Source organism: Opisthorchis viverrini (assembly GCF_000715545.1).
Source record: "Opisthorchis viverrini unplaced genomic scaffold opera_v5_51, whole genome shotgun sequence".
In the NCBI taxonomy this organism is placed as follows: Eukaryota; Metazoa; Platyhelminthes; class Trematoda; order Opisthorchiida; family Opisthorchiidae; genus Opisthorchis; species Opisthorchis viverrini.
Genome location: NW_008751707.1, coordinates 1,702,943 through 1,730,781, shown reverse-complemented (window position 1 = coordinate 1,730,781; position 27,839 = coordinate 1,702,943). Strand labels below are relative to the sequence as shown.

Genomic DNA, 27,839 nt, shown 5'->3' with positions numbered 1-27,839 from the left:
TTGTGTGACTCACTCCAACATTTCTATTTATTTCATTCGGATTGTTTTGAGCAACCAACGCTAGGACCAGTGGCAGGAAAAATGGAAATAAACAACAATCCGTTCGCTGAATTGCTTGGAAACAATGAGTGTGCCACGAAACAGTTATATGGTTTGTCTATGTTTTCGATTATTATTTTGCTCTTCGCTGATTAGAATCCGACGGCTGCCTTGTTGCTGTAACTAAGACCCTGGAGAGCATCTTACTTATTAGTTATGATAAAAGTACGCATATTTTTTCACTAATCAAACTGTTAGATCTTTCGTTTGGTTCCGATGGGCGACCAGGTTGTCTGCTCTATCTGCAACCGCCTTTGAAAGATCAATTATTTTTATCGACAGACGCTCTCGATCAGGTAATTTTCGATCGTGCACAGAAGGTTGAAATCGACGAAGGCGATCTGTTGGCAGTCACTACCCCAAGAGGAAGCGATGCAGCCGATGCATTACAAACGGGACCGGTCTCTTATTTAATTTCTTGTTTCCTGCGGGCACAAACTACTAAGCGTCAGACAGATGTAAGTGTTTGATTACAAGTCGGTTTGGTCTTTTCCTCCTGAATATGCTCGTTTTGTCGTAGTTTTAATGCTTTTAAATAGATGGTAATTCCGGTTTCGAAGTTGAAACTGTTGAAGGTCTTACTTTCCGTTTATCAGGGCATTGATATGACTGGATTTTATCATAAGTGATACATTTTTATGTGATACACTTGAATCCCTGAACACTGAAACAACTTAGGGTTGCTTCTTGTGGCAATCGATTTTTAACTGAATTATCTCCGGAACCAGTGCGCGCATCCGCAGGAAAATTCATTTTTTCCCTTCTTTACTTCAGTGATTGTAGCATACACTGGCACTGGTTTGCCAAAAATATGGCTCATTAAAGCCATCTACAGTCAAGTATCGTTCATCCTCATTAGGATTCTAAATGTCTCAATTTGTTTAATGGCGAACACATGGGATTTCGGCACAGTACCGTGTGACCGTTAAGTGCGTTCTCCGGTCATTCGAATAGAAAAAAAGAATAGCTATTGGTGTGCAACCAACCCACGAAAAGTCTACTTCCTGTCTGGAGTCTTAGCTCTGACTATAAGCACCATGTTCAATGAAGCCATCCTAAAGAACCAACTTGGTGAAGAATTACAGCACTCATCCGGCAACACGCCGACGTATCATATTCAATCGCCATGGGTGCCTGGGCATGTTATGCGGTTCTGTGCTTCTCGCCTTGTCTTTGAGTTGTCGTTTGTCAAAATTGTAACTATTGCGTTTGATTCGTCTTAATAATGTCGTGAAATTCGCATACTCTATGAATCATGTCAGGACGTCACTACGTAGCCTCACTACTTTCGCTCCACTGTAGGGAGCTTGATTTAGTAAGCCAGATGATACACTGTACCGAATATTTTCCCGAGAGAACTGCTCACTGGGTATGCGGTCAAATGATGGGGTTGGCTTCGTGGATTCCGTGGTGGTTTAGTGAAGTTTCATTACCTTCTGTTACGACTGCGACCTGCAATCCTAATTCTTAGTCTGTTTTGAAAGCCTGAAGACCGGTACTTGAGGCTCCATGCTAAGAAAGTTCGATCCGTTATGCGTGTCACGAAACTAATTGACAAGCCCATTTATATGGCTTGTTTATCATCTGTTTCGAAGTGGTTTTTCTAACCGAACATTCTCAATCTCACATTTACGGTTTACATTGCAGTATATTTCTGTTGTGGAATACTGTGAACAAGCGCTTGTACGTCAGTTGTTGCTCTTCTTGATGATCGATTCGGAACTTGAAAGCACTCAGAATTGCGACGACCTCTACAAGTCCTTGTATGATGCTGCTTCTGGAGGTAAGCGTCGCTTCCTTTATTCGTCATTGCCGTCACAGTTTTCTGTTAGTAAGATGCGGAAATCCGTTAGCCCCATCCGTAGCAGGACAGTTTGGTGCATGTTAATTTTGTCTACACCTACTTACCATGTGTCACCTTAGCCCCCAGCCATAATCGCAAACATGGTATTATTTTGTCTTCGCTGGATTTCAATCCCGCTCATGCGCATGTGGCTCCAACACATGCTCTCAGACACCACGCTGGGTATCTTATGCTACCGATAAAGTGTGAACTAGATGTGCGTTCAAAACAAAAATTATCACCGTTGACCGAACGACAGTTTTATTTCGTTTAACCCTTCTGAAAGGATAAGTTCACTGAAGCACGATTCACCATTCAAATTAATCCTAATTCCAGCGAGAAGTGGAGTGGTGCTCACCATTTTAATATCGCAGAAGGTTTCTGACCGTAGCTTGACCTCCGTTCTTTGTCACGTTGTCAACCACACCTTTTGTAACATTGCATAGTATTGTATTATTTGCACGTAGCAGTTTATGCTATATTGATTAGCCTACTTCCCGGAAAACAGAGACTGTTCACGTAAGACTCAAATGAATCCTCATTTATGACTGTCGAGTTTTACGCTTAACGCTACCTGCATAGGTGGAACTGTGCTTTTCAACTTGGTTGTCCTTGTAGGACGCTCAATTCACCTTTTCTAACGACACCGTATTCGAGAAATGAAGGTTTCTTCTGTCCGCTTGTCACCTTCAGTGAATTGTTTGGATAAGATGCATCACCAATATCAAACGATATCGTCGGGACCACATGCCATAAATGTGAACACTGTTCTTACCAATAGGTGGTTATTTTTCTTTGGTTCATCCGGTCTGGCTTTACGATTAAAGCAGTCAGTTCTGTTAGTGGTTTGTACGTCTTGGCTGTTGCTAACACACAACTTATCTCGTTTATCGGATTTGCCAATCAGATGGACCGCATCCCGTTTGTCGTTGGGCGGGATGTTTGATTGAACTTACTTATTAGTTTCGACTGGATCGGCGGAAATTGCTGTCTGTGGACAGTTTTTCTCTCCGGCTCAATGGACAAATTTTGACAGATTGGAATCGACCATTTGCTTGCACTAGCAGGGTGAGCGTGCGGACCCACCTAGTATTCTCGGTGCTCATGATGATATCTCTACGATCGGTGGCGAAATGTCCTTAAGCTTATTGCCAAGTTCAACGAACAGACAAGCAGCAACCTGACTACGGCGTCAAGGCTGTATATCCCTAAATCTCAAGGGGCTTGTTAATCGGGCTACAGTACGGGCTGTCTGGTACGGCTGTGAGACTTGACGAATTCGAGCAGCGGAACTAAGACAACAATCATTTTCTCGGAACCATAGCTCGTGTGAGTTGGTTTCGGCGAATCCGCAACGAGGCAATTAGAAAGCGCGTTTTCGGGTGTGCAATGGGTACTTCCATTGAAGAATGTGTTCAGCACCAGAAGCTGCGTTAGTTAGGCCATATATTGCTTATACTGAACCATTGTTTGCCGAGAAGTGTGTTGTTCTCCGTTCTCAATTTGGAGTGGCGGAAGTAGAGAGTTGGCCTACCCTTGAGGGGTTTGAGAGAGATTACGAAAGGTTTTGGTGTTATCGGTGCTACTCTAGGATGGTGACCGCGTGATCCCCTGGTCGGAAGCCGAAAGATATAGCTGCTAATCGATGTCAGTGGCGTTCTTGTCAGTTTCTATCCAGATTGCCTTAGTAAGTGTCCGAAGGTGTAGGCACCTCGGAATGGTTGTGGTAGGCTTGTGCTAAGTCTGCCTGAAAGTCCAAAAAATCGGCTGGATTTTCTGGCTCATCATCTTCCTGAAGTGATTTTGGTTGAATTGGTGGTAATTTTCGGACATTCTGGGATCATTTCCGGAAATTCGACTTTTCTGACAAGAGTCACTCAAAAGTGAGGAAGAATTCCCTGTCATAATAACTAGAGAGTGGTTTTCCGTCACTGAATTTTCAGTTGAATTCGCAACATTCTACGTGGTCATTATTAAGAGAGTGAAGTCTGACAGGTAAGGAAGGGCACTGTGGTTTCGCAGCTTGTGGATTCCTATACACTAAGTGTCGATAAAGCACCCACTACCACGCCCCCCTCACAAAAACACGTTCAAGATGCTGTACCGTGAATCTACAAAACATGCGATTAGACGATTGTTCACTGTACCCTAGGAGAGGTTCACTGCCCTTCTCTACTATTTTGCGTTTCCTACTGAATTCCTCTGATGAACAGATAGTCAACTAATAGGAGTTCCTAAAAAATAGTGCTCAAACTAAGTTCCGACATCTTTTTTCCCATTGTGCGTTACTTTTTCGCAGGTGACCCGGATTTGACTCTGTCAGCCGAACGGCTTTTCATGGCTACGCTTTCCCAGTTTGAACAAGATGTGCTGCAAGATGTGAATCCAAATTCCGAGTGTCCAGCGTCAAAACTGAAGCCCTTAAAACCACTCGTTACTCGGCTGTTGGATGGATTGCGTGCGATCAAACCAAACATGCCCTCCTCGACTCCGTTTGGTGCTCTCATGTTTGCTCGGAATAAACTAAATCCGGATGAGCGGTTGCTCTTCTGTACCCAACGCAAGCCGTTTATGCTGTTGTCCATCTGGTTTTCTCGCTTCGCCGCAACTGCTCAGGTATGCAACTTGCTCTGTCAGATTGTATAGACTACGGCTGTTGCGCATAATGCAAGGGGGTGAAGTATTAAATATCTTACTCCTTTACTACCATTCTCTCACTACCTTATAAAGTGGATGCCATTTGTGTTGAACAAACTTGAGTATTTGTTGGACACTAAAAAAGGCGATCCTGAATTTCATTACTCGACCGAATCTACATAACTAACTTGTCGGAAACCGGTTTATCAAGAGACGAATTTGTTTGGTACTACAAAGCTTGATCTATCTTGTCCACTGTGTTTCAACTGAATACGTTTGATAAACTCTAGAAATGTCTGTTAACTTGAGGTCCGTCCACCCCTGAAAATGTCCTAAGACCCTTATAGTTATGCGTTTTTTCTGGCTTGCTTGATACTCATTCGTTTACCACTCTGCGCGCAATATGTATAACGTCAGTGGCACACTTATTCTTTCTAAGCATATATATATATATATATATATATATATATATATATAGTCCACTCTGTACAGAAGTGCCGTTGCATCAGAATGCATAGCAGCGCAGGATCCTTTGTGTACAGTGTATACAGTGGAAAATACAGTGGTGTGTTTAAAATGTAGAAGTTCATGGTAGTGGAAAGGTTCAAGCGCCCACTGAGCTCGGATCTGTGCCAGATCAGCCACTGCGTTCAACCACAAATGCTCACTGTCATTTGGATCGCATTCAGTCACTTGAACCACTCCAACTGAGAACCATTTAAGTGTTATTAAACTTTAGCTCCATATTTTCGCATCACCTCCACACCCCATTCAATTCTGGCCTAAAATAAGTACATCTAGCTTGGTGTATTCAGGGGATGTAATTGACTCAACTAAGCTGACTGGAGGGAATGATGCCATATTGTTCTGGGTCCTTGCTGTCAATATGACACCTCTCCGTATTCGGGCATTGCTGCTTTAACCAGACGCGGAAGGTGCTCCGTCAATGACGACGATCATATTTGGACGACCGTCGAATTTATTCAAAACTTGGTGATCAACCCTCCCAATACTAATCTACCCTTCAGCAATAGGCTTTTGCAGTTCTGCTCCGCAAAGGTCGAAGGACAGTGAACATCCCTCTTGCTTTCGCGACCCAAAATGTTACTTCGGATGTTTATTTTCTTGTGACTTCTGTTTGTTGGTCAGAGCCTGAACGCTTGCGCAAGCGCTGGGTACTTGAGTAATGAGGAAAAAACAAGGTTGCTCCCATCAACAGTTCGTCCAGGGCTCACCGGATTGTCTGAGATTCCCCTGACTATGCCATCTACGTCTGGTTCAATACAGCACCGAAGGATCACTACTGAACACTGACGTTATGTTGTCGATTAGGATGATTGTGGTTCGCAGACAGCGTTTCCTGAGAGAAGCTGTACGCCACCAACAGTTACTACGGGGAACGATCGTTTGAGGATAATGCCCTCAGCGCAGTACTATAGGAAGAAAGAAAGGGACCGCCCAGGTTATCGACCACCTGTTTGTGAGGGAACATCATCTGAGCGCGTAGCTGTTTACTCCAGGTACGCATGTGATACAGGCTCTGGTTAAAGTTTTGGTTATTGAAAACGAGGCTCTAGATTCAACTGGCATGGGTAACTTCAACGGTGGCTGGCTTGAAAATGCGTAGACCAATAACCCAGAAAAATCCTTTCTTGAATCAAATGATTTCACTAAGGTATGACGCTAAGGTTGGTAGAAAAAAGCTGAACGGCTCTTATTATTGATTCTTCGGCTTCAGAACATAGATTCAATTCTTTTCATACTTCGTTTATGTAAAGCGATCACACAGACCCTCCGATCTCTCCGTTCAGACATTTCCGCCTCCAGAGCTTTCCCGGTTCATACACCATGACTGTATTTTGGGTTCAAACAAGGCAAACACTATCATCCTTCACACCTGACCACTTGATTGTGTAGACTTATCACCAAGTGATCAACATTACAGATGGTGTCAGTGAGCTAATGACAGATGACTGTCACGATGATAGTTCTGCGTTGGAATGGACGGTCGGACATTTTCACTCCTACACTGTTTCATGGGGAAGGGCACATGTTCAGATTGCATCACGATTTCATGAAACCTTTTTATGATGAGCTGCTTTCCATACACAGTTCCCAAATTGTATATTTACCCAGCCTTATACATGGGACTAGGTGTGTGCTTATGCTTTGGTGCAACAAGTGACAAACGACAGAGGACTCTTATAATAGATCTATCTATCACAATCACAGCCCGGTTACTGGCTTTCACTTTTAGCTAACTCATTAGTTCTCTTCGAAGTTCACTTATTTACCTCCTTGTTTCAGCTGCTTCTTGAGCATTCGTTTCCACCAAATCACAACGACCGGCAAACTCTTGGTTTCGAGTTTGAATGTGGCATTCTCGGTCGTCTATTTGTTGCGAGTCATCTGCGTACTCCGCAATCTCCGCAGATGGCTTTGCTTGCCCATCGAACCCAACAGACACCAGTCGGCGAATTCTTCACAGATGAAGTACCACTGAAGCCCGTGGTAGAAGCAGATCAGCGCAACATTTGGCAAGTACGTGTGTGTGTTTCTGTCCACCTCATCCCACTGGTTTCGGGAAAATGAAGACGTCGTTTTTCACTCTAGGCAACTTGGTGGGCACAGTCTGGAAGGACTATCTGTATTGACACCTAAAGTGATCTATCTTGGGGCAAGGGAGTGAGCTTATTGTCCCAACGATCAAGCCAGAAGTAATTAGTTCTTCATCGTTATCCCTCCCGAGAAAGCTGTCTCCAAAGTGAGACCAAGTTAACTAATAGTCTCATAATCGTTTTGAATCTTAGTGTCACTGGGAAAATTCAGATATGTTCATCCTCCATATCAATGAATCGCATGATCGGCCAATTAACCCATAGGTGCTACACTTTACGTTCCATCTTGCTGAACAGGAAATCATTTAATGCCGATTCTGGTTTAGTTCACTCAAAAATCAATTTCTCCTGGTGTATCTTCTACATCAGTGGGGCTTACAGTATCTGCATCGGTGATGCCGGTGCTCAGACCCTGCAGAGTGGATCCATTGTGTCCAATGCAAAGGACCGTTCTCAACCGGAGGCACATAATTTATCGCAACCCATTTAGTTGTATCCCAATCTTCACTTTTGAAAAAACGGTTTGTTATGGCTAACCATGCTCTAATTAACTGCCTCCTTTAGTCAGATTTATTTCTCAAACCTCTGCGATATTTCGCTCTTCCTGCTGTCATTTCTGCCCGTCTGCGTTCTGCAAATGCAACATGCCTTTCGAAGGTAGAGGATATCAATACAGTGTTCCTCGCCGTTCCGTAACTTACTGAAGTCAAGGAAATTGTCCGCTAAGGTGCCAATTATCTTGTTAGTTTGGTGGTCGTGATATGGAATGCGAGGCTTTTAGCTGCATTTTCTCAAAGAACTTACCGTGCTGTCACAATTCAAAGCCTAGTTCTGCATTCAGGTGAGAGTCCAAGGTTCGGTCCATATGCCACAGAACTTTTGTTTCATGCTCTGTGTTTCGAGCAATACTGTGCGGGAGTTTCTCAACAAAGAAACCACAGCCTGTGGAATAATGTCATTATCACAAAGTACTTGAAAGTAAAGAAGTCATGGGATCGTTGTCTCAGTGGAACATCCGCAATGTATTGTTGGTAGGCTATTTTCCTCAAATTGTTCTCGAAGACCACTTTTGTGATTTTGTTTGTTCGGTTCATCGTTACAAGAATGCCTTTTCGGTCACAATATCGATTCCGATGTGTCTGGCATCTACGTGAATGGGCTCGCCTAAAGTCACCGAATTTATGAGACACAATAGCTATCTATCCTATATCAAGCACCTTAAGGAAGCGCTGTCACAGTCCATTCTTGTCAGGAAGGTCAAGTTCGTGAAGATTATCCCAGAATACCCAAAACCTACTGAGACACTCAAACTTCACTAAACGCCGATCAGACAGCCTTGGATCAAGGTCAAAGTGTCTTTGACGTATAGCGCGATTCCGTTGTGTTTGGGTGCACTCGCCTGTTTGCAATAAAGCTGTTGTGTTCCTTGTCGGCGAATCTTTTTCCGGCACTAGACACTGGAGCTGGGACAGCAGTCAGATATAACATTTCCGTATTGTTCTCTCATGATCCTCTATCTAAAACGACTGTAGAAGACTATTTCAGGAAGGAACAACAATATTTACTCCAGCAATCACACACCAAATTACAGTAAATTTAGGGGAGTTATTGGATCCACCGTTACAGAACCGAATTCGTTGACCATTAAATCTTTGCCTGCATAGCCTCGCTCACTTAGGTCGTTGGTCCCGGCGTGCGCTCAACACAACATAAATTAAACTCAGATAACGGGGTAGCAACCAGAAGCTGTCCCGGATAATGATCATAAGCGATCTATTGATCGATATTACTGTCAACTCGCTAACATCGCACTTGGTAGATCGCACCTAATCAGTTTCAAAGTATTCTGAAAAGCCTAATTACCCTATTGAGCTTCCAAAGCCCTGAAATCGAACGTTAAAGTACTGAAGTGAGCCAGCTTATAGGGAGAGATAGCCACAACAGAAAGGCAGAAATTATTGATCATTTGAGAACTATCAGCAATGAGGCTGAATCCGAAGTTAACTTATTCGCTTATGCTACCCTTCAGTCGTTTAGGAATGGACAAATGTTGCGATCAGACAGGTCGTTAGTGTACAAATTTTACTATATAGATTGTGATAGGTCAGTCAGTGTTCGTAAATCTTGACTACTGCTATGCAAGTATTGCTACAGTTATCTCTCTTTAGGGAGTGCTTCCAAAAGAAGAGATTGACTTTCAGAAGACGCCACTGTTATTTTGTTCCTTAAGGCACTTTCCACTAGTGAAGTGTCTACCAGAGCTACCCATCCCGGTTCATCCCTTCTTGTGGTCTTTCCAGAAGGAGTCAATTCTACCATAAAAGTTGTTTGTCGTTGAGTTTGACTGCGGTTGAGCCTAACTACTTCGTGCTATTTGATATTTCTATGCTCATCTTGTCTTGCTTCATCGATGAACCCAGGATGATGAACCAGAGTTGTACCCTAAAACACATGTGAATCAATTTTTGTTGACGTGATCTTCATTAGTGGCATTAATAGCAATGAGATCAATATAGAAGTCGGTGAAGAGCAAGCAGAGGACCAATATGCAGTATTGATAAAAACGAAGAAAACAAGCTACTTCGTCTCACTTGTTACTGACCCCTTGCTCTAGCTGCCATACCAATAAACTAATCATCGAAACCCAGTACATTCGGTCTGCATATTGCGGAACAATCTTGTCCCTTCGCATATGAGTTAGGGTTGGGAACGTGTTTGAGCGACCTTCTTAGACCGGAAGACCAGGACATTTCTTCTGTTTAGTTGTAATTCCGACAGATATTAATCCCCATTCAGATCCTTTCTGTTTACCCAGACCGCTTTCTGCTGTGGCAGGATTACTCTGATTAGGAGCATATTCTAGTCTAATTTTCCCTCTTCACTGTGGACCAAACAAGGTCATCGTTGCAAAAGCACGGCTGTTCATAAGGTGCTTGAAGTGATCCAATGAATTACGCAGGTACCCTTGAGTTCCACCGAAATGAATTCTCTTGCTTTCGCCCTACAGCTTACCAAAGAGTTGGATGATGACCTGCATAATCTTACACTCAGTCTACTGCGAGTTGGAAAACAACGGCCTTTCATCAGAAGGCTTTTCTTCCGTTGGATTGGTTGGTGCCTGAACGCAAACAAAGGTTGGTGTTAGCTTGTTTTTAACGCAACACATCCGAACGTCTATTTAACTATTTGATTCGACGGTTAGTCAGTTACTGATAATTTTTCTTCCGTTGCTTCTTTTGTGAACCATAAACTTTTACCGTAGTCAGTTCCATGCATATATTTGTCCTTCAAGCGACTGCTCAGGTTGCTGTCTATTAGCCTGGAGTCTCTACGAAAGCATGGGAATATGGAAACGGTGTCAGAAATAGGAGTGAAACAGTCGTGTTTGCGGAGGAAGTGGCTATGAGCTTCGATCACTACTGTTTATTGTCTACCAATTGATCATTCCTGTACTACCGTTTTAGTTGCGCTGAAACATACTGCTCCGACAAGCAATCTCGTTAAATCAGAGTGTAGTTTCACCCAGTTTGTCCTGCTTAACCGCTTTTTCCACTGAAGAAGCTTATTCCTGTGGACCGCAGAAATGTTGGCGACCTTAGACTTACTCCATGAACTGCCTTATTTTGAAGCACTCAAGTTTTCTTCAGTTACTCTTCCACCACATGCTTGACTTCAGTCTAGATTGTGCTGGTTGCAAATCTTGGTCTGAGAATTTGGGGGAGGGGCACATACAAATTTACAGTTAGCTGTCCAATGGCACCACACAAGAATACTAGTGCGGTTTTCGAACAACTCCATCGCCCCGTACGTATCACTTTTCGTTCGTTCGAATGCCAATACGATGCCGAAACAGTGGTTGAGTTTAGTGTGAAGCCAAGAGGCTAGTAAAAACATGAAGTTCACCGTGTAGCAGCAAAAAATATTTCACAATTTCAAACTAAGCTTCTAACCCTCGTTGAATGCCGGTCCACGCTGAAAAACTGAGCGACACTGTTCTGCTATTTCATCCCTGTTAAGATTCTTCAGAATCTTTGGGGGTATTCGTCCGTGTGCCGTTTGAATAGAATAGAATAGGATAGAATAGAACAGAACAATAGTTGGCTGTTAAATACGAAACCATCTAACCGCTTGAGTTAGTTATGTCGACCCTGTCCGTGTAACATTCGTGAGAAATGGAGAGTTCTTGTTGTTAGTTTTCTTTCAAACGGAAACCGGAGGAGTTGGTGGAAGAAAAAAAACAAGCGACTGTGCTAGGTGAAGCAGTTGTTTTTTCGATTTCCTCACATTTCATGGAGGATTCTAGTCCAATCATCTAATTGTAGTGGAATAATGTATAGCCCCAATCGCGTGCCTAAACACATCGTCATCATCATTGGCAGCCACATCAGCGACAAAGACTAGTTCCTCACAACCATGTCGATGTAATGTAACAAAACTCTGCAGTGGAAGGAATAAGAAATCGGACAGAGATGGGAACCTAGGAGTAGCCTGTCACCTACACCTGGAGTGTCTACACCTCCAACGTTCAGTCAACTCATCTGGACAGAAACGGGCAGGATGAAAGCCACTGGAATTAATTAACCACCATCAGTGGCTCGATCCTATTACAAATCAGACTGCGCCAGCCTAGAAGATGAACAGTAACTGGAATTTTCTTAACAGCTTTCATTTCATCCTGCCGCATCTAATTGTATCCACCTTCAGGTCTCCGCTACTCTGAATTAGAAACAGAAAACAGCGCTCTTCTAGGTAGACGGTGACTCATCATATGTGCCACATGGTCCACCATCTAAGCATGTGGTGCTAAGTGCATTTCTTGGGTGAAGTACCTTATGCTCTACAAAGGGCACGTTCCCTGATCACCTCATGGAGAATTTGCTGATACCAACTGATCCAGCTATATATAGTGGTCTGTTACACGAAGATGCTCCCGACCCTCACTCCGCAGTGGCCAAGCCTTGCAGCCGCTCGACAGTACACCTCACACTGTAATCTGATACAGGCATCCTTTGAGACCCAGTCACATGCCTTTTTGGTGCCACACGAACGCAAGTTGGCAAATACATTTCTGCTCATATAAGTCCATCTACCTGCGCATCCATATCCCCGACGACCGTAAAACTACCTTAGTTCTTGTACCTTCGTAATAAAGTGCTCAGAGAGTTTTCAAATCCTTCGAAAGTATTGAATCCACAGTCTTTTGGGGCACTAACAGATACAACAAAATAAATTTTAAGAAATAATAAACATACAATAAGCAGACAGCGTCATCCGCTCGCTGACAAGGTACTCTCAGAGATGCTGCTAAGTGAATCACACATAGGGGACTATTTACTTGAGGCCGTTCACGTTAAGATCCTTCAGCTCGGTGGCTTGAAACGATACCAAGTCCTGCAGAACAAGCTGCAGTGGTCCCCAGAAGTGTGCAACCGTAAGGGAGAGAAAACCGATGGGGAGGGCAGTTTATCAAATGTCTTTGACGCGTGAATCCCCGTTTCGGAGACAGCGCACATCAATACAAAGTGAACCCTGGTTGCGACCGAGGACAGCCTCTTGCTAAGCTTGTTTCAAAGTACGAACGTTTAATTCTGTCAGATAAACAAAGCATCGAAAGGAAAAGAATGACTTCGGAGCGTCCGCGGCCGTAGTGGCCGTACTGTGGGTGACTGATCTTTCAGTCCTACGATGATTTTGCTAACCTGGAATATATGGAAGTGAAAAAGGTGTTAGCAGTGGTCTGTTTTCGCTCACCCACCCTGCTTTATTCGGCCACTAAAGCTATCCGCTCATGGCACAATCGCTTTTGTGGCACGAGTTTGTTTGAAGTTGTACGATTCGTGGCTAAACTTGGACTAGTATAGTACCAAGGTACCCGGACCTATACAGAAGAACATTTAGAGTGTTTAACCAAATCCTTTATTTGCAAAGTCTAACCACAAGGCAACGGTGGTTGGGACGAAACTGCCGGAGCAGCCTACTTTTATGGAGCAATTTTCCAAGATTTTCCAACCCCCCAACCTGGCGGACCAAGAGATTGTATTAGTCAGACCTCTATCCATTGACCAACCTGGTATTAGAAGCTCTGTAATTATCACACGTACACACCCTAGTATAGCTCAATGAGTTCTGGAAGCGCATGAACCGTCCCACCGCGATAAAATGGGACGTATGCCTACCGTGCATCCACCTTTTTACTTCCAAGCTCTGTGTTTTCATTTGCCACTCGAAGTCACAAGTCGAAGCCGTTTGGTTTAAAAATCTTGGTTTGTGTTTTACAGAGCCTTCAACTTTCCTCTTGCAGCCCGTGGACAGTTAGCCCATACCACAGGCCTTATGTCGGAATCCGACACGCAAGGACTGGCTAGTGACGGTTTCTTGAACAACTTGACGGCTGTAATTGTTCGCCTCACTGGACCATTGATTCATCCGACACCTTCTAATGATACGACCCTGGGTAAAATTTGGCCCAAATATGCCTCTGACCCCGGATCAGCTGATTCAATTATTCCTGGTAGGTTCTTGAGGAGTTGACAAAACGCATTCTTGATAAACCGTCAAAGTTACGGTTGTTTCTGAGTCTACAGGATTTGTTGCTTCCTTTCCTGGGAGAATAGGGTGCGGTTTTGTCGAAACCAGTTCTCGTTAACCATTTCGCAGCAAGAGTTGCGAATGTTTGATGTTCCATGTGTCATCCACCATTTTACCAGTGGCTCTCTCCCAGTTTACCTAAAAACAACCATTCAATGAACACCTAACTTCATTTAGAATGATGTCAGAGTGAACATGCCGAAAGTGTCACTTCCTGACAGTTCCATCATAGTCCAGTTTGGATTGTTCACTTCCTGGCATCAAAAGTAGTCGATTACCCCAGATTTGTTCAAACAATTGAGACACCGTCACTGGTGTAAATGCGTACGCTTACACATTTGGCAGCTCACAGGCGTTGACTTCGTAGAATGTAGTAGAACCCTTTCAGAACAACATCTGGTGAAAATGTCTGATCCAATGCAAAATACATTGTAACCAGATTCCTGTGTATGAAAAGGTACATCCTGATATAGTGGTACCCCCTTTTTCAAAGTAAGCTAGTCATATCCCTAAGAAAAAATGCTTTCGTTGCAAACAATGACTAGGGAAAAAATCATCATCATCATCATCATCATCATCATCATCATCATCATCGACAGCATGACATCGGTGTTCAACACCGATGCTTCACTGCCGTAACTAGGGACAAAACTTATCCTCTGTACAGGAAAAATGGTGTGGATGTGTTAACCAGCTAGTCGACAAAACAACAGCGGCAAAGCACGCGTCTGCACTCCCCTTTTACTTGTCAGACTTTGCTTGTTCCGTTGAGCACTCCGAAATTATGTCAACTGAGTGAACACTCACCCTCCTCCAAACCATTACCGAGTTTATTGCCTTTGTTCCGCGGATAACTGATAAAGTCAATTGTTATCACCCCGTGAATGCACACCTCAAGCAACTGTGTTTGTGATTGGTCTTTTTACGGATCACAGGCCTTACTGTATCAATTTCTACTGACCACTTCTCAGGTGTACTTATTTTGGTAGCGAACAGGCTCGAACTAGCGTGCTACCAATAAAAGTACCGGTTTTAAGTGCACCAGGAGCGAGATAGCTCAGTGGTTGGAGCTCGGATTTACTGACCGGAAGGTCCGTAGTTCGAATTCGACCTCTACCTCTCGACTTCCCCTGTCTAGGCTTGTGCGATCTGGTACTATCTCAGCCCTTGTGCTTCCTTCTGGTAGCATGGCAGTTAGGCACCGAAAGAGTGCTCCAGCTGAACGATGATTTCAGCCCACCTTTGACCGTCTAACTAGGTTATCTTTACTTAAATTAGTATTCAAAGATTAATAAAATAGGCAGAACATCCTGTGGCAAAAACGCGTAGTTTTTTTAATACTTCACCTATTAGAAACAAACTAAGGTATTTATCTGTCCAGTGTGAACTGTTCTCTCAATGGAGCAGTTCCAACATATTACGAATGGCTACAAGGCAGGTGGGTACTGTTGGACCACATGTCACTTGCCCATTCCCAAGGACATGTACTCTATGAAAGCCGAACAGTCCACAATTCTCTTAGAGAAAATAGTATGCATAGTTAATGTGAACAAGTCTCTAAAACCTAATTGAGATCGACCGGGCTCATTTCGGACGACAATTGTCGGCCCATATTGTGATTTCATTGCTTTCATCAACAGTTCGACTTTCAAGGCCAGATCCGCAAACATTTCCGCACGATACTGTGGTGTCTTCAAGCTCAACTTCAACGTAAATGGGCAAGTTTTCGTATGTCATGAACGACTTTCTTTGGTCAAATCAACTACCCATCTCTAGTCCAGTGAGTTGCTCTAGAGACATTCTTTCGCTAGAGATCCTGTGACAGGATATCGTCATTCATAGGAAGTTTAGAGTGAATGTGTTGGAAAATAGTTAAGGCATAATACAGGATTTTGAATTGTTCGAATGTTTAGAAGGATAATGTTATGCGCTCGGCGGCGAACCACTTCCAGTCGTCAAATACGACAAAGGTGCGCCGATTTTGAATGAGCGCTTCAGAGCGCATTAATGTTCATTCGCTAATAATGTTTTGATAAACCGAAACAAAGTTTTCCGAATTGGATCTCAGAGCTACCCTGTTCGAGATGAAAGGATTGGTATCAGAGTCTCTACTGCGCGGAATGTGTGTCTGTCTGATTCGCTCTCTTTGTCACCGTTTTTGGGGAACTATTAGCTCATTCGTCTGTTGCTTCGTGTGATGAACGAAACGGTTTCTTTGCACTTTTTGCATGTTCTTGGGCATGTAAGGGGGGGGGTGAAGGCCAAGAACATTGTCGGGTTTATATTGAACTCCTGTCAGTGGCCAACCAGTTATTTCTAGGTTGTCACTGGAATTTCTGCTTCACTGTTGGTCGAAAACAACGAAGCAGTTTGAAATTGCTTGACTCGGAGCTAAGTATGCCGCTATGTTATGAGAAGTGATTTGCGTGATATCTGGTAAGTGAAGGCCAAACATCTCAACAGGAAAATTCGTATTCAAGCGGACGTATATCCAAACGACAACTTAGCAACATCGAAAATTCAAACTTGATGGAGAAAATACACGGGACATTTTCAACCTCGAAGGAACGGATCTTCTCTCCTTTTTCCATTGCACTGTATTCGTTGGACAAATGTTTTCTGGTGAAAACGTCAGAGTGTTTTCTCTGATGTACTTTTGCAACACTGTTAGACTGATAATGGGATATAGAAAGATTTTATCGCAACACTTTTCACCCACCAGGGAACTTCAAAACTCAGCCAGACTCTTCATCATATGTATCCCATCAAATGTCATCCCAATTGGTTGATAAAATACAGTAGGAAATCCGTTTGAACCTCATTCCCATATTTGCCCGTATTGTTTGATATTAGGGCAGGCAACAGTCCTCCTTACGCAGCAAGTGACAAATAATCATCAGGGTTAACGGTGATTAAAGTGTAACACCACATCTCATTAATTGTTGACGCAAAATTTTTAAGAAACTAGCCAACCGATTGCAGATTAATCCTATGGTATCAAAATTGTTCGAAACAATTGCTCCTCAATGGTGTCTCGCACTTCTGTCGAAATGCAAGTTATGCAAACCGTAGTTCTTAGTTTGGAATATATAAACCCTCGTCACTGCCTAAATACACGTTTGCAAGCTAAGTTCATGTTCACGGGGGACTCAGCTGAATCCATTGTTTACGATACGACGGAGACTCGGGATTGGGCCTACCTGACGAACCCCAAGAAGCGTAAAACCGATCGTGGGCTGTCGGAGAGTTCCTATAAACTATAGCGTGTTCTGTCAGAGAAATCCTCATGTTTTCTGCAAAAGACAAGTTGAATAACTACCAGCTCTAGCCTGTGTGCAGGGGTTTTGTGACCCTGTGTCAGCTGGTCAGACCAGTCATCCTCGTCAGAAGCTCTCCAAATGTGGTTTGATGGAATATTTTGAAAATAATTCCAAGTAATTCGAATTTCGTTGTCGCACAATGCCACAGACAGGTAGTAACCAACAGGAGAGTTTTTGAAATTCCGCGCATTCTCATTCGAATTATCGCACTACTCCAAATTTCATCGACTGGCTTTTGTCCGTTCAGGTTTATGTGAAGAAACTCGACTCACTGGAGCAATGCCACGTACATGTACCGCCGCCGGCCAAGATGTTCAAGAATCCACTGATTACCCCTTGCTCACCGAGTTGTTTTTCCTTGCCCATGCATCAATTCGAGTTGGTTGGACCCCTCTGATCGCCAAGCATTTCGAAACTGCTCGTCAATTACACCAGTTAGAATCACAGTGGGAAGCTCACCAATCTACTTCGCTTGGGGCCGGTTCGGATCCACGAGGTAGGCTACCCTTGTCGGTTCAGTGTGTTTCTAGTTCTTTTGTTATGAACGATTTGACCTCGTAGAATGCGAATGTTCTGGTTAGCATGTGTCACTTTGGACTAACAGTAACTTGAGCTCAAGCAACCTCTCTGGCACAAATGTTCTGTCTCACTCCGTTGCTCACCGAGCGCAGGTGGTTGATAGTCTCTCGAGACTAATCTACATCGTATGTGAGTTGTGAAAAAGAGTCTCGGTTAACCAAGGACTGCGACCCGGTACCAGTAATAGTAAACGAGACGTTCAGAGGAGTCTCATGTGAAAACCAATGTGATATGCAAATGAGTGTGCCCATCGAAATATGTTATACTTATCAAATGCTATTGTAAAAACTGGTACTGCCGTCCAACAGCTGATCATTACTATGTATCTTTGGTCGACTTCACTGTCCAGGAAGTCCTCTTTTTTCCTCTAACGTTTCCTGGAGTTGATTTTTTATACTACTTTTGAGTGCATGTCCGTTCCTTAAGGCGACTGTTGCGAAATTACGTCATGTTGGATGGTCATTGTGCGATAATCATGTGTGGAATAATGTTTGCAGGGCAATTTCTCCGACAACTGATTCGTGAACGGACATCTCGTTATCTAGAGCAGTCAACAAGTTTATCTTGCGTGGCTCGCCTGCGTGATCAGCTTGCGTTCGCCGTCGCCACCAGTCAGTTCTTGGTCATGCTGGCTCATTCCTCTTTCGGCGGCTCCCAAACTGCACATACAAATGAATCTCAACACGGCCAGCTGTCCGACTTACCTGAGTTTCTTATGGACAATGTAGTGGAACTCGTCGGCTACTTGAGGCGTGCCAAGGATGACTTTATTGAGGTAACTGCTTCTCTTTTTCGCCCGCCTCGCTTGCTTACTGTTGATTCTATTTCCTCATGGTGCTTTCTTCTCTGCCCTATCCCGTCTTAGTGTGCTGAAGTCGCTGATATTCCATTGGAACCATTGCTCGAGTTGAGCATACTTTTTATGCGTCACACAAGTGCCTTGGCCAATCCGCATTTACGTGCCAGATTGGCTGAGGTACTGGAATCGCTTATTCCCCAGCGTGATGATGAAGCTTGGAATAACCAACAAGCCGCTGGAAGTGGTGCACTCGGACTGTCTCAGTTTTCCTTGTGAGTATTTTCTACAAGTGTATTTTTGTCTCCCAGAAAATAATAACTCCACCCTTAGTGAAAAATACCCATTTACGGTCGTCGGCTTGTTCGCGGAGCTGGGCAATTTGATTGTAATTGTTTCATCACCAATCGAGGTGACATCATCAGTGCGTTATTGAGCAACGTGGTGCTGCATAGCGGTGGGTTAGTAGTTGTACATACTAAACAAGCAACTAAACGCGTCTCGGAATGGGAGCATACTTCGAGCGTCTAGGGTCCTCCGAGTGACAATGCACTACTTGGTAGTTAATATTTTCTCGGAATGTATGCGTACCATCATCTCAAGGTAGGACGCAGTAAAATAGTACGCTAATTTATATGGCTATAGACAACTCTGCCGAATATACTGCTCCCCGTTTCTGTATTTTCTCACGGTTATTTACGTGCCCACAACTGCTCACTTCCGAGCTACTGGTGATAATGTGAATTTTTTGTCGGGAACCGGGATACTCAAGCCCAGGTGGGTTCTGCTAGACATATTGTTCGGGTCGGAGATAATTCACCGTTTCATTCGGATAATGGAAGGTAATCTTTGCCGAATGATTCCCAAAAATATCTAACCAGGTGATCAAACTATTTCAACTGATTATCTGCAAACACAGCATACGCGAAGCCCACTCTTCTCGAGATCTTTTTGTCTGGTGCAAACTAGTGTGCTGTTTTTGGATCTTCACACATTATTCCGAGAAAATTTCATTCCACGTGGTCAGGCAGGATGACTTCCTTTGCCTGGAGTTTCTGCTCTGGAAAGAGCACTTTATGGGGTGATTTATTTGTTCAGTCTTCAAGCCCTTTGTGACTCAGATCAAGGCTTCTAAAAACACTGCGAATATAAACCCGGTGGCTGTATGTCATATTTTTACAGCGTCCTGTACCTCACATTTCGAGTAGCCGTTCATTTGTTTTGCTCTACTTCTGTAATTCTTCTGTTGCAGCAGCAAGGGTCAGTTACCGAATAGGAGGTATAGTTTCTGTACGCCCAATAACTAACCGAAAAAAGTTCAGAAACCGCTGTGATAAAGTGTTTTGTCTAGCAGACAGTATTGCAACTCCTATGTGAGCCCTTGTCTTCCACTTCCGCCTTCTATGGTGTATCAAAAAGCCACGATGAATTGAGACAGCTCTTAATAGAGGCAAAGAAAAAACCATTACAACTACTTCGAGGTGAAATTTCGTCCTGTAATGAAAAGACTGCTAGGTCTAGTGAGTACACATTGTTACAAACAACAGAGCTTCCATGGAAGCAGGCTGTACCTCCGTGACAACATTTGTTCTGCCGTTTTCATGGTGACCTTGGTTCATTTGGCTGAAGCACAGCTTACCATTTCGGTGGTGGTCCCCTTATTCAGGTTGTCGGAGGAAATCGTATCATGCAGACACTGAGACGGGTCCAAGATAGCGATCATTCCATGTGGTTTGTAGAGATCGGATGTGTCTGTCCGTCGAGTCACTGGCTCCTTGGCTGCTCATTTGGCTTCCTCTTACTTGATTTCGTCATACTTTGATTGTGTTGCTGTTCGAATTTTGCATTATAACACGAGAAATGATGCGAATCGAAGATTCTCATATATACATGACACTAGATTTGTTGTCGTGTCGTAGGATGAATGCCCGTTTTCCACTTCATTTTTCTAGCCTTCGACGTCAACAGCTAATGGTCCCCACATCTACCGGTACGCAACAACCGGGAGCTTTCAGTCAGGTCGTTGCGGCGCTACTGACTGCGTTCGTATCTATAGAATTGTCTCCGGGTACGGATGTTGTTGGCAGCGCAGGCACAGCTGCTGATGTGCTAATACGGTCAGCATCTCAAGACAGTGCAGGAAGCAGTGCTGATGGAACGACTGAAGGATCCAGTCATCAGGAACAGTCAGCAGACACACAAGCTGCGACTGTCGGGTTTGAGGAAAAGTTTCATTATCGTCGCCCGATGTACGCATGTCTCCGGTTTTGGCATGGCAATCCTTTTTTCGACACCCAATTTACGGTATGTTTACTTTTTCATTTTGCTGGTCCATTTAATTAGGTCTGTTTATATGGCCTACCTCAAAAGCCGAGTTTGTCTGCTCTGTTTTCATTTGTTCATTTTTCTATGTGGATTCGATCAAGCTTTCAGTACATCAAGTGGAGTTCAAGCTGCGTGAATCTGCTTAGCCACCCTGGTTTTCATTTCCCGTGGTCCGCTGCTTAATCAACCGCTCATGCAGATGTACCGAGCGCTGGCTTTATTCACTAGCTACTCAACAGTATACAATAGAAAGCGAATGGTTGTGTTCCACTGTAAAGTGACCAGTGATTGCACTCAGTTTTACTTACCTAACGGCGAAGCAGAATTCGAGTTCATCCATTAGATGGTTCTAAAACTTCAAACCGGTTATGGTCACTCAGTAGTTTGAACAACATAGCAAAAACCGTTGCTTGATAGGGCATGCATTTCGTATTGCCTGGTCAGTACCGAACTGCCAAGAATCAGAAAACTTACTGAATTTATAGACGCAACACACTACTCATAAGGGGATTGAAAACCCTTCGACAGCTCACGACCGGTTTCGCCCTTCTTGGGGCTCAGCAGGTAGGCGCAGTCCCCGAGTTTCCGTCAACCTTATGCTCTAACCGAACCCAACTTCACGAAATTGGCTAAATACAGTCATTTGCATCTCTGCTCGTTTGTTTGAGTATCTGTGTGGGCGTGCACCTAGCCCTCGTGTCATTGAGTACGATACGAAAGTCCTATATTCCGGATGTCTAATGAATGCATTGGGTTGTATCTAAACTAGGGATAAAATGCGCTCACTTATGGCTGGTAGAGTGGAACCAGGTGTTAGCCTTTCTGTCATCGGCGCGCGACAGGAATCGTAATACGCGCACGCACTTAGAGGAAGCTACTCCAGCTTACGTCATTCTTTGCTGAAAGCCTGTGAGTTAATCTTTCTTTTAAGTTTGATTTTACGTACACTGTACAATTTCATATATGCGTAGTGTGAAAACGACCACATTGAATACTGAACCTAACTCCCTTTATACGTAACCGCAGGACATCCATACCGATGGTATTCCGTCCTTTTACTCTCCTGTTTTTCCTCTTTAGCGGCTGGAAACTGAGGCTTTACATCACATTGAGGATGCCACCCCACCGTTGTTTCTACAGTTCCTCTCATTATTGGTTAACGATGCTATCTTTCTTCTGGACGAAGCGATTAGCCTATTAGCTCAGTTGAAAAGAAAAGAGCAAGAACGAGAAGCTGCTGGAGGAAGGTAGGCTGGCCAACTTATTAGGAATTTCAAACTTATGAAACGCTGTCAGTGTATTAAGTGACTTTTCGCTTCTGTAGCAGTTGTGTTAACCGGTATTGGTGTGATAGTTTGTATCACAGTGGGTGAAAGGTCCCTGTCCCGTCGGCCATACTCATTCGAATATATTCGGCTTATTCACTGAACGGTTCACTCAGGTTCTACTCAACGGTTTGGCCTGGTTGGCAGGGCTAGTATTGCCCCCTTTTTGTGCACGATAAACCTCTTCTAAAGGACACAACCAGGTTTGGACGTAGGGTACTACGGATTTGATAGCTTGTACGACCTGTTCACTTGTGCTATCCATTTTTCCTTTTTGCATACTGTTGCTTCCATGGCTAGTTTTTGTCCCATATCACAACATTTCAATGCTTTTCCAACTGGTTGGGGACATCCGTTAGGGATTTTCACCATCAAACTGGCTAATACCTTCATATCGTGATCATGAGACTTAGATGCTGTTTCACACTATGTTCATTTGGTGTGACACTGCTCAAGAATGTCCTGTGATATAGGTGAATATTAAGGCAAATTGGTCACTTATACACTGCATTTTGTTCCATATGTGGCCATCACTCCTGGTCGAATATACCCTATCTTGATTTGACGGCGCCAATGAGCGTATCATATCCGTGATATCGAGTGTGCGTAACATTGCCAAATACATGTCCCCACAAGGTCTTTGTCATCATATTTGTCACTGGATGCTCAGAAGTTACTTATTCTCTAAATACTCAGATCGTTTGCTTCCTTGATGCACCAGTTTTGGGAATCACCACACGGCTATTCCAGCCTTGTGGATGATCAGCATTGTACTTCACGAGCCCCTAGCGTGATTCGAACCCGCAACCTCTCTCGTGGGAGTGTAAGTATTCACCTTGGTAGCTACAGTAGACTAACCAACAGTGTAACCAGCTTGTATTCGGATAGAATATGGTGCCATTCATGCTTAAACCCCACAATCCAAGTTATATCTGCTTCGCATCCGTTAAATCAGTTAAACTGTCCAGTAGTGATTCCCTTTTTTATTGTTCGCTCGCGTCCACACCACACCAGCTACAGAAGCCTTGCAAGTCTAGTAATAGTATATTCTTTGATTTCTTGCTCGTTTCACCAAATGCTTTCTTTCTTGTTACAACACCCATAGACTTGCTACCGAGGAAGAGGAGGCTCTTTTCATGCACACCGGACGCTTAGCACGACACCATATCATGCTTGGTTTGGACACAATTGCTGCCCTCCGTCGGGTTCTTTCCGTATGCAAGCGGTTAATCACGCACCCAATCTTGGTAGATCGAGTGGCCTGTATGCTCAACTATTTCCTAGTTCGTCTTGTGAGTTAACGTATTGTCTGTCCCACTTTTCTGTTTAGGGTTTGTCGAATCTATATTGGACTAATAATCTCACCCAGTATAGTTAGTCTGATTCCTTCCGTTTGCTTTCAATACATGCGGGTACATGGAATTCTTACCTGCACGTTTACCTCCGCTTTGCACTACAAAAGGTCAGTCCAAAACAGCGGGACCTCACCGTTCGCGATAAGTCGGCCTACGGGTTCAGACCGGATCTTCTGGTCATCGAAATCTGTCAAATCTATTGTACCCTGGCCTTGGATGCCCCCAGTAAGTTTCAAATCTTTTTGCAGCCTTCTTGTACATCCCTTACGTAGCTGTCCTTTCCTTTGAAGCTAGGACAAGCATCATCATACAAACTGCATCAGATATCAAGGTGATCCGTTTTTTTTTCAAGTCATGTGTTGTATTGATATCATCAGCTGTTCGTTTGACCCGAATCTGTAGCGCTCGCCTCGCCGTCATGTGTTGAAGGAACCGAACACTCCTAGGTATCTGCTGTGTTCAGTCCTTTCTCCTAGTCGAATTGCATCGATGGTAATTTTCATTGCGCAGCCCATGTGCCGATGCCTTTGTTTTGTGCAAGCAGGTTTCACCGCCTGGTACAATGTCATTGACCAAAAGGCCACCCATCGCAGTTTCTGGACAGCTAAAATAACTACTGTTAACTCTTAGCTCTCCGTAGGCTGACTATCCCTCTTTCTCAAACTAGACGGTCTGATTCCCGATACAAAACCTTTTTTTCGTTTATCAAGCTCTTGCAGCATCATCGGCCGATTTTAGGTTGATAAATTGTCTACTGTCCGAGTGCACGCAGGATTGAGCAGTGAATTGTATATCAGCGATCCAGAGACTTCGACGGATGCTTGAAATGCATCCGTGTGATCGTTGGTTTGTTCGCTGAGCTGGGCAATTTGATTGTGGCACAACCACCGATCCATCGCTACGCTCTCTTACACTCCACTGATGACGTCACCTCGATTGGTGATGAAACGTTTGCAATCCAACTGCCCAGCTCAGCGAACAAGCCAACGACCATCTGAGCTATCAACATTCTTCTCCATAGCATTCATCCGTGTTTTGTCTTTTCAAATAATCCTTGCCTTTTTCTGGTGCTCGTTATTAGCGAACGGCCAGCACTCACAACTCGGAATTATTATGTTGAGGCAGAATTCCAGCTTCAAACGAGAAACGGCGATTTCGCTGATTGTATGCCCCTTTCGACGAGAATTTCATCTAACTAACCATCCACTTCTTTTCGTGAACATTTTCATGTTATGAACCTATCAATATCCGATGTGCAACATACTAGAAACTTTCTGGGTTTACTCGACCCAATCATGATCCATCCTAACGTCATGTTATATATCTCACTGACACTGACCTAAATAACGGCCAGAATTCTTGCTTCCTTCGCGCCACTACCGACCCATTCGTTTATGCTCTTATTTTTTCTGATCTAAACGATCAGGTGACGCTACTTCCTGTCACGCGGAATCGTTTCGGCGTGCCGTCGTTAGTGATGAGCGTTCGTTCACACCAGACCTCTTGGATCAGGCTTCTAATGTGCTGACACGTGTCGCTAGCTCACCCGAGCTAGTTGAGAAATTCAACCAAGCCGTAACGCTGATCAAGGTTAGTCGAATGTTTCATGTGCAGTCAGTGCATTGCGCTATAGCGCATTCAGTTGATTAGTCGATCTTTGTGAAGGATTACGCATGATTCCTCGGTCTGTCTCGATTTGAAGCAATCAATCCCATTGTTCTTTGCGACAGTAATGAGTTGCAATTTTTCAAGATGCTTCGGTTATCTACTTGGCATTCCTAGACGATGCCTTTTTTGTTTCAAACAGAGGGAGAATGTTGAGAAACTTGAGGACGATCTGGATATAGATGATGCACCGGATGATTATATCGACCCCATCATGGGTCACATCATGGAAGATCCCGTCAAACTGCCTACCTCTGGTCACGTCGTCGACCGTAAGACCATCTATCGTCACCTGTTAAAGTAAGTTACCACAATCTTGCCACTTTCCACCATTCAGACAGTTATTCTTATAACTAACAGTTCACTCGTAATTCAGAATTCAACTGCGACCCTCTGTCCCTGTTATCTGAATAAACGATTTATCATACTCCTCATTATCGACATTGACCGGCAGAAAATGACGCTAAACTCTGTCAACTATGAAGAACAAGCACCCTGTTGGAGTGGAACGAAAGGACAAGAGTAGGGATTTGGTCCAAAAAAGCCCACACTATTTAACAATAATGAGATAAACATCGTATCGAAGTGACGCATCATCAGTAAGATGGACAAGACATCCTTAGCGAACCTCATCCAACACATACGCACAAGCTTTAGTAAAACACCCCGGCAAATAGGTGGCAGAATGCTTGCCACTGGAGTCGGTTACGTGCCTATCCCGTAGGGTTTTCCATCGTATGCAAGGAGGATCAGCTGAGCTCTAGCTGGAAAGGGGCGAACATCGCACAGCATGCGTTTCAACTGCAGCTGCTTCGATGTACTAGCCGTCCCCTGAGAACTTTTTCACCGACCAAAACCAGCACTTTCTCTGGTAGACATACTTGATGCATGTTCCAATCACTGTAACCTAATGACCATTCTTTGCTGTTGTGAGTATTCTGATTCGTTACCATGGACTTTTCTAAGCCTTTGGTTGTGTGGAGTAGTGCCTCCCAAGAACTTAGCTCTGAAGAGGGAACGCTTCCACCTCTCCCTGCGGACGAACGCCCCTCAGGCGCAGTAACGTAAGCCAACAGCCTTCTCACTGAAGACACGAAGCAATATTTGTCGCCTAGCAAAGCCCCAATGATAGCTATGGTTGTCGATCTCTTTCGGGAACAACTATTTGATGTGACGTTATTCTGTAAGGGACTAGAATCACTCCGCTTGGATCTAATGCACTATCCCATCAGGTTGGCAAAACAGGGACTTATCTTGGAGTTGCTATCGTAATGCATGACCCAATGCGCCCCATTCATCGATCGACCCCGTTTAAGTTCTTTTCCGTGCACTGAGGTGTAGAATGTCTGAGTGACCGTCAGTGTGACGCCACTAAGCAGAAGAATGAACTGGCGTAGATGGTTAAGGTAAGTTGGTTTGGGATTCATCAATAGGGAGAGGAAGGCTGCGGTCGATGGCCGAACGTGTGAACGGAAGGACGTTGATTCCAAGCCTAGGCATAGAACTTACCGAGCATCTTTCACATTTTCCGTTTTGTTCGTTCCTCCTTCCCTGATCATCCAACGCGTGTATCGTTTATTTCGTTTGGGAAAACCATTAGTTGGGCCAGCTTTGGTTCCCTGTCGACCTATAGATTCTCATTTGCTGTTGTCAATAACATTTAGAATTTATTACTTCAGTATTAAGCGGGAGGATGTCGCGTAAGTTGTTTTAATGATGCCCATATGCAGATATCACCTGATAAGTATGACTGCACTGTCAGCCAAATCGGTGTAAGCGTGGATACACTTTGCGTACAGGATAGAGGTTGAATGCCTCTGAGGAACACATTACCCTAGAAATCGGTTATCCCTGAAACAAGCGGGACGGCTTTATCCGGTTCCGAAACCGCAATTGTTAGAAGGTATTATCGTACATTACACCCTATGTCTTACACCCCGCCCCCTATGATAGTCCCATCCCCAAGCCAACAGTGGGGCTGTGCACGGCAGTCGTAGGTTTGGATTATTCGTTCCCCTAGATCATGAACACCTGTTTAAGGTAGCCAAACTCACCTGATTGGAAGAGGAGCATAATACTGTACACGAACGTGCGATTTTATTGAGATCTCAGTCCACACCTAAATGTTGCTTTTTTCAGTTCCAGATGTACTGCTAACTTGGATGCACGTAGCTAACGTTGATTTCATTTCACTGTTACCCTTGTTTGCAGCGATTCCACAGATCCCTTCAATCGGCAGCCACTTTCTATGTCGCAGGTTGTACCTCAGGAAGATCTCAAGGCCGCCATTCGTGCTTGGGTGGCTGAGAAACGTACGCAACGGCAAAAGTCGTAGTGTTTTTTTTCGAGATTTCCCCCTACTTTCGGCCCCGACTTCTGGTCGTTCAAGCTGTGATCGATAATATATTGTGCTCACAAATCCTGAGTTCTTACAGTGGATACCGACCAATCATCCACAATTGACTACCGGGTTGTCATCGGTTTGTCTTTTTTAGTTACTGTTGCAATAAACAATTGTTGCTCCGCCATTCTTCCAAGGATCAAAGACAGCAAATGGATGGTTTAGGTTAGGACGCCACTGTTAATACTTTTGGCAAATTGACGGTCCCCTCAACACTAGCTATTACCCGTGCAAAGATGCCAACGCATATATTGATTGATTGTATGCGCCAATACACGTTGGAATCCA

The 27,839-nt window shown here is 44.0% G+C and overlaps 1 protein-coding gene across 1 annotated transcript; it reads left to right on the top strand.

The window, feature by feature from the left end:
- On the top strand, nt 1-27,657 carry T265_03542 (hypothetical protein; the record flags this gene model as incomplete). The annotated part of the gene is made up of 18 exons (XM_009168054.1): nt 1-151; nt 196-264; nt 298-557; nt 1,747-1,882; nt 4,242-4,558; nt 6,887-7,120; nt 10,157-10,331; nt 13,499-13,708; nt 17,353-17,601; nt 18,182-18,459; nt 18,550-18,755; nt 20,433-20,784; nt 21,886-22,052; nt 23,236-23,422; nt 23,593-23,710; nt 24,912-25,075; nt 25,293-25,450; nt 27,362-27,657. 18 exons carry the CDS (start codon nt 82-84, stop codon nt 27,483-27,485), a joined length of 3,474 nt encoding a protein of 1,157 aa, XP_009166318.1.
- Between the last annotated feature and the right edge of the window lie 182 nt (nt 27,658-27,839).